Source organism: Rattus rattus, chromosome 13, assembly GCF_011064425.1.
Source record: "Rattus rattus isolate New Zealand chromosome 13, Rrattus_CSIRO_v1, whole genome shotgun sequence".
Lineage (NCBI taxonomy): Eukaryota > Metazoa > Chordata > Mammalia > Rodentia > Muridae > Rattus > Rattus rattus.
Genome location: NC_046166.1, coordinates 60641232 through 60659063, shown reverse-complemented (window position 1 = coordinate 60659063; position 17832 = coordinate 60641232). Strand labels below are relative to the sequence as shown.

The 17832-nt window shown below is 44.3% G+C and overlaps 1 protein-coding gene across 1 annotated transcript in view; it reads left to right on the top strand.

The window, feature by feature from the left end:
• The first annotated feature begins 10186 nt into the window (after positions 1–10186).
• Kcnu1 (potassium calcium-activated channel subfamily U member 1) overlaps positions 10187–17832 on the top strand; it is an 80227-nt gene continuing 72581 nt past the window's right edge. The window contains 2 exon segments of the mRNA XM_032919343.1: positions 10187–10381; positions 12473–12592. Coding sequence (XP_032775234.1) covers positions 10187–10381; positions 12473–12592 — 315 coding nt within the window.

Here is a 17832-nt window from a genome sequence, read left to right as displayed (position 1 = left end):
CACTTGGTTTTATATACCCTCCTGGGGAAAACTACTTTTCCTCCCCTCAGGAGTTATTAGTCGTCTGTAGTTGCCTCAAGGTAGGGCCCCCTGAGATTTCCCCCTTCCCTGTCTATTAGGATTGCCACTGTTTGGATCTTGTTTAGGTAACCATCTGTTGTGATATCCTGGGTTATTCCTAGTAGCCATAATCTCAGGAGACTTCCCAGTCCTGTGGCTTTTAGTCTTTCTGTCCCCATTACCCTCAGTGTTCTGTGGGCCTTAGGTATGTTGTTGGAGAAATATCCACTGGGACTGGGTACCCACAGTTAACCAATCTCTGCACTCTTGACTAGCTGAAAGCCCCTGAATAAAATATTTGAAAACGGAACACGGATACTCATTAAAAAGATTATCTACCATGACCAAGTTGGCTTTATCCAAGAGATACCAGGATGGTTCAATATATGAAGTCAATAAATGGATGAATTTAAAGACTGAAATCACATGACCATCTCAAGTGAGTGCAGAAAAATCTTTGTTAAAATCCAACATGCCTTCATGATAAATGTTAGAGAGGGAGAGAGGGAGATAGGGTGAGAGGGAGGGAGGGGGAGAGAGAGAGGCAGACAGACAGACTGACTGAGACTAGAGAGAGCACATAATAGAGGCTATATATGATAAAACCATAGTGAAGAGTTCAGAGGGGAACGAGAGTGTTCTGGCATCAGGTTGGTAATGATCATGAAGGCACAATACAGCAACACAGCCCCCAACAGTGTTCCTCTACTCAAAATACCAAAAGGGCCAAGATAGAGAGTCCCCTGATCAACAAAGGGGACTGTGCTCAGAGCAGGCGACTTATCAGCGGCTACATCACTGAAAAATCACTTCCCTTATCACATCAACCATCAAGTATCCACACTCCGGAGCCCTCTCCCCATCCGTGATAAAATGTTGGCAAGTAATCACAGTACTGGAAATTGACGAGTGCAGTGGTCGCTCCATGAACAGGAGACGGTGGTGCTGGGTAGGTGCTGGGAGGTGGTAGATCACATATACACGACTCACTGAAGCTAAGCGCTCAACTGTCACTTAGTCTCCGCACCCGTCTGAGTTTCTGCATCAACCACTGCAGAGAGAAAGCTTCTCTGGCAAAGGCCATGAGCAGCATCAGTCTACTGCTCTAAGCAAACACTCAGAGGGTGGTTTGCCACATTTAGCAAAATAACAGGAGCACGTCCCCCAATCCCTTAGGGTTGTGGGATTCTGATCAAAGAGACGTTGAGGTTTCTTTAAGAAAATACTTTGGAGTGTTAGACTCAGCCAAACATCTGTGCAAAAGAACCAAGAACCTGAGAGAACCTGGTAAAAAGCACCCTACCTCCCATAGGTCAAGCAATGGTGGGGTTTCTCTCGGGAAATGTAGCAAGGTCCCACATATGCATTTTGGCAGGGACTAAATCCCAGGGTGGTCTCTTTGTCCTTTCCCAAGGCCTCCAGGAAGGTTTAGTAAGAGGGTGTGGGGAAGGGGTGTGGTGAAGTTGCCACTCATTTAAGGACATTTGGCTATTTTCCCCCTCTCAGGCTCTCAGGCGCCCCAACACACTAGGGCCTCTCACCCTTGGAACCATGAGTGTTTGACTAGGTTTACAGTTCCAAGCATGAATTCCTTCTTGTGGAGCAGGCCTCTGATCTAAGCAGAAAGTGCTTGGTTAACCCCAGAACAGCCGTGCCACTATTATATCTAGACACAGCTTATCTGGCAGGTTGGTATCCTAGCTCACAGGGGTTCACATTTGAATAAGACTCTTTACATCCATTTTCCTCCAGGAATCTACATAGAACGTTCTGGCATTATGAACTCTAGTCAACATGGAGGAAATTTTTAGATCAGTTCCAGTCAGATTTCTCAATGTGCTATAACCAAAGTGTGTAATATCTTCAGCAATATGATTTTACCATCTATTACAAGCAGAATGGCAAAGCCTCCCTGACCAATGACGCGTAAGGAGATACCTCAAACCCGGCTTTGGGATTTTTAATAACCTGTGACTTCTGGAAGCAGTAGTATCCGTCCACGCAAGATACTTCCATTAATTTTTTTCCTCTACTCTTTAAAAGGAACACTTACAGAATAACGTTTCCATCTGTATTTTTATATATCTTTAGTTTTGAATAACCCTACCCCACTCCTCTTGGCCCACCCCCACTTCCACCCCAGGTCTTCTTCCTCTCTATGTACTACCTGTATTTCAATATCCCCCTTCTTTCTGTGCTTCTTTAAGCCCCTTGGCTTTTCCTTTCTAAGATAAAGCAGTTGCTTGTGTCATTTTAAAAGTCTGTTTACTTTTTAAGTGTTAAAGGGGAACGCGCCTGCACACGTGACCCACACGCACTTGACAGAGACTGGCTTATGGCAGATACTCAAGTGTCTACTGCTTTTCATCTTTATCAGCCTCTCAGGCACAAGCTGAGAACTTTCCTAGTCAACGGAGAATGTACTATTTCTGAGGAGTTAACCACCTCCCGATCTCCAAATACTGGGTTGCCTCCATGACAAGGTAGGTCACTAACTTCATGAAATGTTCTCAAATCTGAAGCTAGCAGCATGGATAATTCTTTTGAATGGCACTCGATTGCCACAACATGTGTACACACACACACACACACACACACACACACACACACACACACACAACTGTGGCGCATATCCATGAACGTAGGGAATTACCCACCCATCACTTTGCAGCAAGGAAAGTGAAATATGGAATGGAGAAGTGTAAGCGACTTGAGTCTCTGTAGATTCTTATTTCATTCCCAAAACGAATAGTTCTAAGGATCTGTAATTTACACATCCAACCACCAAATGATTAACTTCACGTGGCTTGCCAGGCACAATGTCAGATACAGGGTGCTTGGCGCTTAGTTAGGTAAAGGGTGCTTAGTGCTGTATAAGGCAAGCAGGATACACTGTGTTTGTGGAGCAGAGACTTAGAGAACAGAAAACATGCCGGTAACATACTTAAGAGTACCATGGCATGGGAGAGAGAAAGGCTCTGAGGTGGAGGCAGGAGGTTCAGGTTAAAGCTAGCCTGAACTGTGAGGCCTGTCTCCAAGTAAACACCGTTATTACTGTCACCGAGCAAACAAATGAAAACCAACAGAGAAGGGTCAGAATGCCCTAAGAGACAATTAGTCCAGCTTGTGGGATTTGGTGTCCACAGGTGGTCAGGAGGTGCTCAGACCTGAGGCAGTAGAGACCTGACGGGTGGCGCGACCTAGAACCACACACTAGGCAGAGGAAACAGCACATAGAGGGCTGCAGAATGAAGGACTCTGTTCCCACTAGGAGGTCATGTGGCAGGAACAAAGGTGGCACCCGGGTGACCAATGGTCTCAATTTGTCCAGGACTGAGCACTTCCCCAGGGCATACGACTTTATATTGAGCAAGGGGCAAATTTTGTTTTGAGGCAGGGTCTCACTGTGGAGCTTCCTGTGTAGAGCGCATTGTCTCTGAACTCACTTCCTCTGCCTAAGCGCTGGGATTAAAGGTGTGCATCACCAGGCCTGGACAGGTCTAGGTAACTGGGGAATGTTGCTCACCCTAGGGAACATGTGTTTGAAGACCCCTGAATTTAAAAGTGCTTACTTATTTAACTGATATCTAACTCTGGGACAGTTAAAATGACTTTCATTCATTCTTTGGAATTTTCAAAAAATCGGTGTTTCGATATGTTCCTTTCTATTTCTTTTCATATCTACCCTCACTTCCCAACCCACCCAATTTTGTTTCTTCTTTCCTTTTAAAAGACCATCAAGTCCAGTTTGTGTCGCCCATATGTTCTTGGATGTGTAGCCATCCCCTGACTTACCAGGGCTACACACATGTTGGGATGACCTACATGCACACTTGTTATCAAATGGCCACGCAAGGATATCCCTTTATTTAAATGCCAGTGCCAAGTGCTAGCGGGATATTTGGTATTGCCATTTCTATGACACATTACCTGTTTTCTTTTTAAAATTAATTTATTTTACGTACGAGCACTCTATTTGCATGTACACCTGCAAGCCAGAAGAGGGCATCGGATCCCATTACAGATGGCTATGAGCCACCATGTGGTTGCTGGGAATTGAACTCAGGACCTCTGGAAGAGCAGTCAGAGCTCTTAACCACCAAGCCATTTCCTGTAAATGTTTGTCACTTCCTCACACGCCCAAAAAGAGGAAAAAGCAAGCTGCCATGGGAGAGGTCTCGGACGGACAGGTTGCACTCCATCTGGAGAAAGTTAACACTAAGACATGGACCGGGCAGCAGAGTCTGATGATCAGCTCAGAACGACTAACCTGGGAGCCTTCTGCCCCTGGGCTGACAGCTCTTTGTATGAGAAAAGAATGTGACGGACAGACAGAGGCAGGAGACAGAAGCATGGACAGGACCAAAACAGGGAGCTAAAGAGAGGACAGTCACGAGGCAGGGACACGATGGCAGAGAAATCAGATTAAGTAAGAAGCTAACAGAGAGACTGCCTCAGCAAAAAGGCCAACAGCCTTAACCTGTAGATGTCTCTGCAGCTGTCTCATCATACCACAAGCAGGACCCGAAAGCCCCGCAAGAGATAACTGACTCCACTTCTCCCAGCAACCATCACTTGGCAAAAGCTCATCACCTAGGGATGGGACTTCATGGCCACCCTCCCTCTCCATGTTAGGATTTGGGATGGCCTGACTCCGCACAGGTCTTGTGCACACTTTACCGAGCATTCTTCTGTGCAGCTGCCCCGTTGCATCCACAAGGCACTCATCCCTACTCATCTCTGACTTTTCCATTCCCCCCTCTTCCCCAAGGATCCCTGAGCCTTGGGAGGAGGGAGACAGATGTCCCATCTAGGTCTGGTCATTCTGACCTCTCTTGTTCTCTGCACCTTGACTAGTTGTAGGTCTCTGTGTTAATCACCATCTACTGCAGATACCTTCCCTAATGATGGCTGAGAGACGCATAAAACTATGGCTGCCATGATAAGTCATTAGGAGTTGGTTTAATACTACCTCCATTTAGCAGAATAAAAGTGCGCATGCCCAGGGTCTGGAGAGATGGCTCAGCGGTTAAGAGCACTGACTGCTCTTCCAGAGGTTCTGAGTTCAAATCCCAGCAACCACATGGTGGCTCACAACCATCTGTAATGAGATCTGATGCCCTCTTCTGGTGTGCCTGAAAACAGTTACAACTGTACTTATATAATAAATAATTTAAAAAAAAGTGCACGTCTTGCCAGACTAGTCATTACTCTAGCTCGGGGGTCCACAAAGGTGTATGACTGATGGTTACTTTACTGATGGTTACTTTACTGATAGCTTACATTATACATTGTAGCAGCAGGAAAGCCAGGAAGTAGAAACAAAGTTTCCAAGTCAGCACGTCTCCACCAGCTGTGACACAAGCAGGTGATTCCTTCAGCAAAAGTGTCTTACCATTAAGTTCTGGACGGTACCCAGTTACATCGGCAATAGCTCCTCCCCCCTTCCTCTTTATTTAGATAGGGTCTTACTGCGTAGCTCTGGTTGACCTAAAACTCATGCTGTGGACCAGGTTGGCTTGGAATTCAGAGACATGCCTACACCTGCCTGCTGAGGGCTGGGATGAAGAGTGCACCATGCCTGGGATTGCTTATGGGTTTGCAAGGTCTACCCTCAGCCTTGCTGTGGAGCCAAAGATGACCTTGAACGTCCCATTTCCCAATGTTAGTTACGAGTGTATGCCACCGTTGCGGCTGGATGTGGTACTGCGGTTCCAACCCAGGGCTTCCTTCACACCAGGCGGGTGCTGTACCAATGGAGCTCCATTCCTAGTCCCACTTGCACGCTCATAGTTTTAAAATTACACTTACTTAGTGTGCGGCAGTAGACACTTGGAAGTCAGAGGATACCTTTGGAAAGTCCGTTCTCTCCTGTGGCTCTGGAGAGCAACAGGTCATTAAGCTGGGTGGCAAGGACTTCAGACCCACTGAGCCACTGTGCCAGCCCCATGTTACAGCATGTACTGCTGACAGAATACCACGAAGAAAAATGGCTTCGTTGTCTGAAACGGGGAATGATGCCCAGACAACATACTGTTGAAAATATGTTAAATGGTGAAAGTCAAGGAAGTGAAAAACCCTTACGACAGCGAAGCAGTCTGAATAAATAACGTGGACAAAAAAATGTCTGACCTTATTTTCCAAATAGCTACAAGCCTCCCACGTATGTGTGTGTTCACGTGTGGGTACATACTTGATCACAGAATCAAATGCATGTGTGTATGACAAGCACATGAATCAGAGGCCAGAGGCATTGAAGGCTTTGAAGCTGGAGTTGTAGGTGGCTGTGGCATGTAGGTGCTGGGAACCAAACGGTGGTCCTCTGAGCCATTCCTCCAGCTCTGTATAGGATTCTTCACTACCTCCTTCCCTCCTTTCTTTCTCCATTTTGAAAAGGACTGCAATACCTACTGGCATCTTTTCTGTTAGAGGTCACTTTAGTCTCAGAGACCCCATCTTATAGAGTCCCCCGTCTCGTACTGGGCTGAATGCTAAGAAATAGCTAAAACTCCCAGAAACGACTGAAGTCCAGTAGCTGCTGAAGAGGCTCTGACTGGCTGGTCTCAATCCAGGCCAAGTGACCAGGGAAGCCATATGAGGTATTTGACAGGTAGCAACTGACTTAAGATGCCGGGTGTGAAAGAGTTGGAAATATACAATACGCATCTATCAGATTGGTTGTCCCTACCCTTGGCCTTTACCCGTCCTGGTTTGTGGGGTTGGTTTGTTTGGTTTTTGTTTGTTTGTTTGCTTTAAAAAGTTGCTGTCTTCAGCCAGGGACCCTTGGAGTTGAATTAGGGAAAAGCTGGAAGAAGCTGAGGAGGAGGGCAACCCCTAAGACCAGGAGTCTCAACTTACCTAGACCCCTGAGATCTCTCAGACACTGAGCCACCAGCCAGGCAGCATAGACCAGATGATATGAGCCCTTCACACACACACACACACACACACACACACACACACACACACACACACACACACACACAGCAGAGGACTGACTGGTCTGGACTCAGTGAGAGAAGATCCGCCTATCCCTCTAGAGAATTAAGGCCCCAGGGATTGGGAAGGTCTGGTGGGTTGGGGGTGAGGAAGGTGGGGACATTCTCTTGGAGATGGGGGAGGGGTGGTGGTTTGTGGTGAGGTATAGGATGGTGAGTGTTGGACTCGGTCTAGGAGAGAGGTAGTGGCTGGACTATAAAGGGAGATTAAATTTAAAAAAAGGGGGGGGGCTCTGTCTTGTCCCCCACTGACACGGTTTAGATCCCGAATCCAGCCATGTCCCTGATATATTACTTGTCACCTTTTTGAATAAAGAAACTTTTGTTGGCTCTAACTTGGTTTTCGTGGTGTACTATTCCCAATCTCCGACCCTAACATAGCGAGAGAGTGCGCACACAAGCAATAGAGCGAGTGCCGCAGGGAGGAAGGGAGGGGCAGGCCATTGTGCAAATGTGGAGGTCAGAGAACAATGTTTAGGAATTGGCCCTTGAGTCTTAAAACCAGGTCCTTGGGTTTTCTGGCAGGTCCTTTAGCTGCTGAGTCATTTCATTTCATGGGCCTTCTTAATTCCTTTCTTAAAATAAAATCACATTTACTTATGCATTTGCATGCATGTGTGTATGTGTGCGCGTGCACACCGCGCACTCGTGTCCGTGCTAGGGTGGGGCGCAAGAGTGGCGGTCGGAAGAAATTTGCAGCCCTTGGTTCTCTTCCTACTGTAGGGGTTTAGGGGTTGAATTCAAGTGTTCAGCTTGGCATCAGGCCCTCTCACCAGCTCTCTTTATTTTCTCTACTCTTCTCTTTTGTAAAAGTACGGGGCTTTTCTACGCCCGCTCTTGTTCCCAAATAATGATACAGAGACCTTTACGGTTTTTTAATAAGGCTCTTGTACTATTGTGGGCAGATTCTGATCTATTCTAACATGGCTATGCTAGCCTGGCCTACTTCCCAGTCACTTCCCACCAACTGTGGCGTTACCTGCCATCTTGGTCTCGTCCTGGCCTCCTTCTTCGTCCGAGTCTCAATGGCGACTCCTTCGGGATTCTCTCCCATTGACCTCCTTTTCTCCCTTCTTCCCACCCAGGACCCTTGTCACTGGGATCGGAAGTCCCGCCTCTCCCGCTCCTGCCCAGCCACTGGCCGATCAGCTCTTTATTAACCAATCAGAGGTGATGGAAAACAACTTTTGCACAACACTGAGACAGGAAATGGTTGACTATGCAAATGTCTGGACTGCAACTTGGTCGCTGTAATCAGCATCTGAATACACAGTGCACAAACCGCTGCTGCACCCCCCTCGCCTCTCTGCTCCCCTCTCCTCCCACGCCCCTCCTCTCCTTTCCCTACCTCTCCCCTCCGGTCCCCTCCTCACTCCTCTCTTTTCATCTCTCCTCTGACCTTACAACATTTTTAGAAACAGGTCACACTACGTATCTGAGGCTGGTTTCAAACTCATGATCCTTTAACCTCAGTATCTAGAGTTCTGGACCACACAGTGCCACCACACTTAGCATAACATCTTTTCTTATATTTAGTTTTAAATATGCTCTTTAAAACATGGAATGCCATCAATAAGTCTATCAAGCAATCATTGTTTGACATATAATAAAACTATGAAATTAAGGAGACTCTTTAGACCTTGCCCGGTGACCGGGCAGAAGGGCCTGGACTGATGCTCAGAGTTCCTCACAAGAGTGTTCATGCTGCCACAGCCCAGTGGAGGGTAGTAGTAGAAATGACAGAAAAACTGAGAGAACAGACATGGCAGTCCAGGAAATGCCTTCTTTGTCTCCAGGAAATAGTGTCTTACAGAGTAGTAAGGCTGGGCCCCTAAGGAACACACGCTTTCCCAGATCATCCAGGACTAGGGTGAGACAGGCTCACCTCTGCAGATTAAAATTCCACCTGTCACTCATACAAATGATAAGGTATGACATTTCTTACAGCTTCGAAATAGAGACTTAAAGGGGAGTCAGAGGTGTTACTGACAGGGCAGAGATAAAAGCAAGAAAGAGGAAGATTTGACAAGAAATAGATGAGGACCAGTTTGATGGTACCAAGGGACGAATCACATTACAGTAGAAGCACTTATATAACACCCATAGTCTACCATGAGCCATTCTTACTTAAAAGATAAAAATATATGTCCCTAAATATATATAATTTAAAAACATAAATGATTCTTTAAAATGTATATATTTTTGGTGCTCTCAACTATACATATTTAAAGTCAATTATCATCGAACAACCCATTTCATACCACATGTGTTGGGGTTGGGGATTTAGCTCAGTGGTAGAGCGCTTGCCTAGGAAGCGCAAGGCCCTGGGTTCGGTCCCCAGCTCCGAAAAAAAAAAAAAGAAGAACAAAAAAAAACCAAAATCATACCACATGTGTTGTAGGTGTGTGCACATGACAACGTATGTGTCCAGAACACCCAGATTCTACTCTTTCTTTATTTTAGCACAATTTTACAAATATGTCTCAATGTTACCAACCAGTCTTCATGTCATACCTTAGATATTTAGATGAGTTTACCCACAACTTTTTAAAAGAACAAACAAAATCTAAATCTTTTTTTTTTTCTGGTTCTTTTTTTCGGAGCTGGGGACCGAACCCAGGGCCTTGCGCTTCCTAGGCAAGCGCTCTACCACTGAGCTAAATCCCCAACCCCACAAAAATCTAAATCTTTAAGGATTTCTTTTCCTCTGAAATTTTCAAGAACCTAATATTGTCTCAGAAAGGTAGAGAACCAGTTCTGAGATTGCTGTATGTATGTCACCAAAAAACAAAATCTGAAGTTGCTTGACTAGACAATCCAATTGAAATAGGTAGCCAGCTGCTAGTCTCTGCCCTAGAGAGTAGAATTCCTCAAGGTCTCAGAAGAAGTGATGAGGGCATCCGGAACCCTCATCTACTGACTACCCTGGGTAGTCTTTAGCATTCTCTGTCAGTTGACTGGCATCAGTGAGTTTCACCAGAGTGGTTAGGAGACTCTTGTCCTTCGAGCTTCTCATTGGCTCTCACATCAGATCTCGAGGTGATGTAATAATACAAGGAAGTGTGCCTCCTGGGACTGTTGCCGGGTGACCATGACATCATAGACTAGCCCAACAGTGTCTTCTCAAGATGTCTCAAACATTGCTAGACAATTTAAATAAGAAAGAATTGACGGAAACGTCATGTACAACCGAAATCCAAGCAGCATTCATTCTCTCCTCCTTGGCGACTTTCTTCGGGGGACTAATCGTCTTGTTCATTTTCAGAATAGCCTTGAAAATCTCAAGAAACTGGAAAACCGTCAAGGGGCCAAGAGGGATCTTGGTCAGTTTCCTTGTCTGAGACACCTGTGTGTGAAGATTGGCAAAGCTTGTTAACCATGTATGATGATGGATGTACCAGAGTCTCTGTTCTGAAAAAAGAAAAAAACAAAAAACAAAAAACCTTCCATGTACATTGACGACAACCCTGTTTCAAATCTTAAAAAGACAGTTAAGGTCAAATGTACTTTATGGATTAATCCTAGCACTTGAGGCAGGAGGATTGATGTGAGTTTCAGGTCAACCTAGACTACATGGATAGAGGAGACCCTCTCTCCAGAGAGAGGGGTGGGGAGAGAATGAATGTATATGTAGTGTATAAATATACAATATACTGTAAATAAATTTCATATATATCTATCTAGAGAGATGTTTTAGAGGAGAGCATATGGTCTTAGTGCATCCCAGGCCAGCCAGAGCTACAGACAGAGATTATCTACGATGTGAACCTTGAGATCGGCCTGGGCTACATGAGATCCTGTTTCGGAGGGAGGGGGTTTTGCAAACTGCTAATAGGGAGCCACAAAGGCACAAGACATTGACTTAGCCTTACCTTTAAGAACCTTTCTGCATGATTCATATGTGTCCATATGTATACACTGCTCTTGTGTATTACCGACACCAGCCGCAGACACGTTGAAGGTAGTTTTGGTAGCGTAACTAGCTTTGCAAAGGTCGATGCTGACTGCTGGCAAGTGATATTGGGAGCAGACGAGGCTTTGTGAAGATGACATTAATAGCTTGAAACATCTCTCTTCAATTCAACATGACTGTTCTATTTTTGTTGTCTGTCTGTTCCTTTGCTTTGAGACAGGGTCTCATTCTGCAGCCCTGGAACTTGATATGTAGACCAGGCTGGCCTCTTAACTATGTAGACCAGGCTGGCCTCTTAACTCATCTTGCCTTTGCCTCCTGATTGCTGGGATTAAAGGCATATGCCATCACAACTGGCTCAGTGGAAGAGTTTTATTAAACTCTCTATGATTTGTTTTAATTTTCCACCACTTAGACTTTGTTTCTTCCTGAAATAAATCACAATAGGTTTTTTTTTTTTGTAATAGAATACTTTTTGCCTGTGCTTCATAATTAATATGTGGATTTTGCTTAAATATGTCTCTCATGTTAAAGTGGTGTAAAGTAACAGAGTGTGAAAAAAAGAGCAAAAATGTAATGTTATTTGCAGTATGGTCTTTATATTTCTGTATTTGAGAATATTTGAGAATATCTAGTATTGAAATATATGGATTTTATTGATAAACCAGTTTATTCTGTAACTGTTTCTACTTGAAAGACTTTAAGCAGGCATGGCTCAGGGGTTAAGAGCACTGGCTGTCCTTCCAGAGGACCTGGGTTCAATTCCCAGCAACCACGTGATAACTCTCAGCCGTCTGCATTTCCAGTTCCAAGGGTTCTGATGCCCTCTCTTGGCTTCCCTGGATACCAGGCATATACATGCTACTGACATATAGCATTCAGGCCAAGTGTGCATTTACATAAAGTAAAAAAATAAAACTTTAGGACCTGGAAAGATGGCTCAGCAGTTAAGAGCACTGACTGCTCTTCCAGAGGTCCTGAGTTCAAATCCCAGCAACCACATGGTGGCTCACAACCACCCGTAATGAGATCTGATGCCCTCTTCTGGTGTATCTGAAGACAGCTACAGTATATATATATACTGTATATATTTACATATATATGTAAATCTTTTAAAAAAATAAATAAAACTTTAAAACCAAGACTTTAAACAATATCATAAAACTATTGGGGAAAGAATTCTGAGACTGAATTAAATGGACATAAGCTCTCTCTCTCTCTCTCTCTCTCTCTCTCTCTCTCTGTGTGTGTGTGTGTGTGTGTGTGTGTGTGTAAAATGTGTTTCTGTAGAGTTTGTAGCATTTAGAAAGTTCTTTAGTTGACTGCTTTAGGAAATGTTTAGTCTTCATAATGTTAATTTCCTAGGTTGAGCAAGGTAGAATGATTTCTGATTAATACCATGACAAGCACCTCCCTCCACCTGAAGAACCTGAGGCAGACTAGTTTCTCTTCCTCTACAGCTCACTCTGTCCATTCTTTGTTTTCTCCCCCTCCCCCACAGGAACTATTTTCATCACGTAGAATCGAGGTTAATCCTTTGAGAAAACTTTACTTTCATGGAGTTTTTCGTGAGCGTATCGAAATGCTGCTTTCTGCGCAGACCATTGTGGGGCAAGTGTTGGTGAGTTCACGTTCCCCATTCCATTCTGATGCCTGGGAACTATAGCCAAGAACGCGATCATGGTCCCCCTCTGTATTAGCCGCACGAGTAGACATCTTCTCTTCCGTGATTGTCTTAGCTACATCAAGCCCTGCGCGTAGGGCTCTGTCGGCATCATTCTGCTTTCCTTTTCTCCAAATGCGCAAAATTATTAGAGTTTATACATACCGTTGGCCTCTCTGCTAGGAGGAAAGTTTGATTAGCTCAGAGCTGTGTACATTTTGGGTTTCACAGATACATGAATGCCTGGACACAAGTACTAGAAAAACATCTATTGTATGCTTCAATTTTCCTGTAGAGGAGAGGGACTTAGATTAGGTGGCTAATTTTTCTTATTTCATAAAGAGAAAGTTATAGTCCAAGGACGACTGTAGAAGATAAGGAGAAATACATCATTGCCTGATGCAATCACCTTTTATGACCATTTATTGGATTTTGAAAGAATATGTGTTGTTTGATACCCAATAATACTAATTGCGTTATATGTATTTTTTTTTTAATTTTATACTGGTTTCTTTGTGAATTTCACATCATGTACCCCAATCTCACTCATCTCCCCCCTCTCCTTCAACCTTCCCCCTATCCTTGCAATCTTCCCCACAACAAAGAGAAATCTTGTTGTGCATGCTGTACTGTGTCTCGGTGTGTCCTTGTGTCCACATGTCTTTGGTTGCAAATGTTCATTGCAATGACTTGTTAGTCCGGTCCGAGGCCTCTGGCTTCTGCTATTCCATCAATACTTGGAACCTCACTGGGACTCCTCTGAGATATCCAGATGTTGCCCTGTGTCATGGAAATCTTGAGGTTAGGGACCAACCTTTCATGCACTCCAGCAGTTCATCAATGGGGTAGATGTTGGGGAGGGGCTGATTCAAAGCCCTGGATCTGGGCCTGAGAGGTCAGCCCACCAGCTCTCCAGCTCTCACAATCTTGGGGGACTGGCTCATCAGCAACCCCAATGCCAAGGCCAGCTCTACCCTGCTGCCCAGGCGAGGTGTAAGGCCCTGCTATCTCGAGTGTTACAGTGGGTGAGGGACATGGCCAGTACTTCCACTCTCCTGCTCCTGGGCCAGCTCTCCTGTGTGACATAGGTGGCAAGGGTGTTCTGTGTATTTTCAATGTCTTTACTTATTTGCTGAACAACTAAAAAGAACATGTCAAAACCTTCATTTATGGTTTATCTATTTTTTTGTTTGTTTTATTGAATGTCTTGCATTTGGTATTGAATATACCAATAGAATTTAAATGGTATATTCTTACTTGCAAAGGATTGCTTATTAAACTGTCTTGTTAGCTCCCTTAGCCAATATGGACTGTTTTTCTTCTAGCATGTCTTACAATATAGTATCAGCATAATATGGATTCTAGTTTTGTTTCCTTTCACCCTTCTGTCCCATTTTGTCTGAACTGTGTCTCTTGTAAATGTCATAGAGCTAGCTGGACTTCTGTTCTTGTCTTTATTAGAGTACATACTTCATTTTTAATTTACCAGGGTTTTTCAATGGATGCTGACAGGCCAAATAGGCACGGTGGAGGGTCACAGGCCAATCTTGGTCAAGCATAGCATCTAAGTGGCAGCCATCTCTTGCTCCTTGGCACCTATACTCACTCTTCTCTGCTGTCCTCAGTGCCTCAGCCTGGATGAGCTGATCCTTGTCAGTCTCTCTTGGGTTTACCCTGGCTTGGTAGGTGAGTGCTCTCAGGACTTTGAGAGATACAGGGGCAGAGCTGGGGAGTCATCTTAAGCCGGAAATATCAGCTGGGAACAGGTGTAGACAGGCCAGCATGCTTCCTGTTCCAAGCTTGAGGAGAGTAGTCAGACGTGAGGTTTGCTCTCCGAATTTAGCCTACTGTGTGCTGACGTTTTATATATTGGATTCCAGCTGTATACTATGACTGCAAAGGAGATATATAAAGCCCTCTTAGTATTGTAGAGAATTATCTAATAATATGTGTAAACCTCTCGGGACATATTAATGAAAATGAACTGATCCTTGCATTTTAAATTGTCTTTTTCTAATGTGGATAATTCTATTTGAACAGAAATATATAGAATTGGATTTTTGTACTTGCCTTTGTTAGAGAATATACTTAGTCTGTGGGAGTTTTTTCTTTTCTTGTTTCTTTTTTTTTAAGATTTATTTATTTATTATTTATTAATTATATATAAGTCGCTGTCTTCAAACACACCAGAAGAAGGCATCAGATCTCATTATAGATGGTTGTGAGCCACCATGTGGTTGCTGGGATTTGAACTCAGGACCTCTGGAAGAGCAGTCGGTGCTCTTAACCGCTGAGCTATCTCTCCAGCCCCTCTTGTTTCTTTTTTAAGTTGGTATTTTAGTTATAACATTTCTCCCTCCCCTCTCCCACCCCCAAGCCCTCTCATAGACCCCTCCCTGCTCTCCTTCAAACCCATGTCTCCCCCTTCTTCAGTTGTTAGCATTCTCCTGGTTAATGATTGATAGGAGAGGGTCCAGCCCACTATGGGCGGCAATACCCCTAGGTAGATGGTCCTGGGGTGTTTAAGAAACACAGCTATTTTCATATATAATTTAGTTGCATGCACACTATGTACTAAAGCATACTCACCCCCATCACCCTCTTTTATCCCATTCTTTTGCCCGACCACTCCCTTCCTACTTTCATGTCATTTCTGTGTGCTGGTAGCCACAGCTGCCATGTGCTCCTGATGCCATTAGCTTTGAAACATAGATTAAAAAAAAAATATCTGAGGCAAGGTCTTTGCCGTGTATCCCTGGCTGCCCTAGAACTCTGTATGTACAGCTGGCTAGACTTGAACTCACCTAGATCCACCCCTTTCTACTCCCCAAGTGCTGAAAGTTAAAACGTGTGCCACCAAGCCCTTCTTAAATTATTATTTCTCTGTCTGTGCGAATGCCAAAAGAGGGGAGAGGGCCCACAGTTTGCAGAAGATGTTACTGGATCACCTTGAGCTGGAGCTTCATGTAGTTTCAAACTGCCCAATTCAGATGCTGGGAATTGAGCTTGGGTCCTGTAGAAAACCAGTAAATACTCTTCAATGCCAAGCCCTTTCTCTATCCCTTTTTTTTTTTTTAAAGATTTATTTATTATATATAAGTACACTGTAGCTGTCTTCAGACACAACAGAAAAGGGCATCAGATCTCATTATGGATGGTTGTGAGCCACCATGTGGTTGCTGGGATTTGAACTCAGAACCTCTGGAAGAGCAGTCGGTGCTCTTAACCACTGAGCCATCTCTCCAGCCCTTTCTCTATCCCTTAAGACAGATATTTTGCCTTTATTCATCAATGAACCAAATAGTGTGTGGGTTGTAAGAAGCTCTAGAGACACATTTACTGAATTCAAGTAGAACTTGTTTGAGATCTCCAAACAGGAGTGGAACGATCTGTGAGGCTGTTGATTCATTGTTTCTCTTGAGCCAGATGTGAGTAAGTAGAGCCTGGGAGATGGATTGTTGGCTCAAAATGCTGTGTTTCAGGGTTGGGGATTTAGCTCAGTGGTAGAGCGCTTGCCTAAGCGCAAGGCCCTGGGTTGGTCCCTAGCTCTGAAAAAAAAAAGAAAAAAAAAAAAAAAAAAAGAATGCTGTGTTTCAACACAGAAATGGTTGCATGAACTTTAAAAAAAAAATAAAGCAAAACACTTTTTCAGTGTTTTTTAATTGAAAATAATTGTTTTTATATACTATATTCTGATCCGAGTTTCTCCTCCCCCAAATCCTTCCTACCTGTCTTAGTCAGGGTCTCTATTCCTGCACAAACATTATAACCAAGAAGAAAGTTGGGGAGGAAAAGTTTATTCAGCTTACACTTCATGCTGCTGTTCATCACCAAAGGAAGTCAGGACTGGAACTCAAGCAGGTCAGGAAGCAGGAGCTGATGCAGAGGCCACGGAGGGATGCTACTGGCTTGCTTCCCCTGGCTTCCTCAGCTTGCTTTCTTATAGAACCCAGGACTACCAGCCCAGGCATGGTACCACCCACAATGGGCTCTCCCACCCTTGATCACTAATTGCCTTATAGCTGGATCTCATGGAGGCATTTCCTCAAGGGAGGCTCCTTTCTCTGGGATAACTCCAGCTTGTGTCAAATTGACACACAAAACCAGCCAGTACAATTGACCCTTGTCAACCTGACACACAAACACATCATTATTAACTCTCAACCCTTATTTTCTTTTCCATCTCCAAGATGGAAAAAAAAGTCCCACAGTCTTTACAAATTCTTACATATTAAAAATTCAATTCCTGTGCTGGAGAGATGGCTCAGTGGTTAAGAGCATTGACTGCTCTTCCAGAGGTCTTGAGTTCAAATCCCAGCAACCATATGGTGGCTCACAACCATCTGTAAGGAGATCTGATGCCCTCTTCTGGTGTCTGAAGACAGCTACAGTGTACTTCTATATAATAAATATAATAAATAAATCTTTAAAAAATTTCAATTCATTTAAAATAGCCAATCTCTTTTAAAATTCAAAGTCTTTTTACAACTCAAGACTCTTAACTGTGGGCTCCACTAAAATACTTTCTTATTTCCAGAGGGAAAAATATCAAAATCAAAATCAAACTCTAACCATCCAATGTCTGACATCCACTCACACTCTTCTGGGCTTCTCTAAGGGCATGGGTCACATCTCCAGCTCTCCCTTTTGTAGGGCACACCTTGTCTTCTAGGCTCCAGCTGCCTGTTCTCCACTGCTGCTGCTGTTCTTGGTGGTCATCTCATGGTACTGGCATCTCCAAAACACTGCTGTCTTCTGCTGCAACTAGGCTTCAATAGTCTCTCACAGGTTCTCTTCATGGTGCCAAGCCTCAACTCCTTTGCATGACCCCTTCAGTCATGGGCCATCAACTGCAACTGAGGCTGTACCTTCACCAATGGCCTTCCATGGCCTCTCACAGTGCCCAGCCTCAGCTGTTCTTCATGATCCCTTCAAATACAGTACCACCTGGGTGACTCTTACACATTACCAAGTCTAGCCACAGCACGAGGTACAACCTTGGCTCTCTCTGGAACACAGCCCCTTTGTGCTCTCAGAAAACACTTCCCAGATTTCACCTCAGTGAGGCTGGTCTCTTCTTAATCACTGCTAATTTCTTAGTTCCAGCTGACCAGCAACAATAGCCCTAGTAATGCAAAGGTTTCATCTTAGTAGTTCTGATATCTTGTTAACCACAGCTGATTCTTCAGCTCCAGATA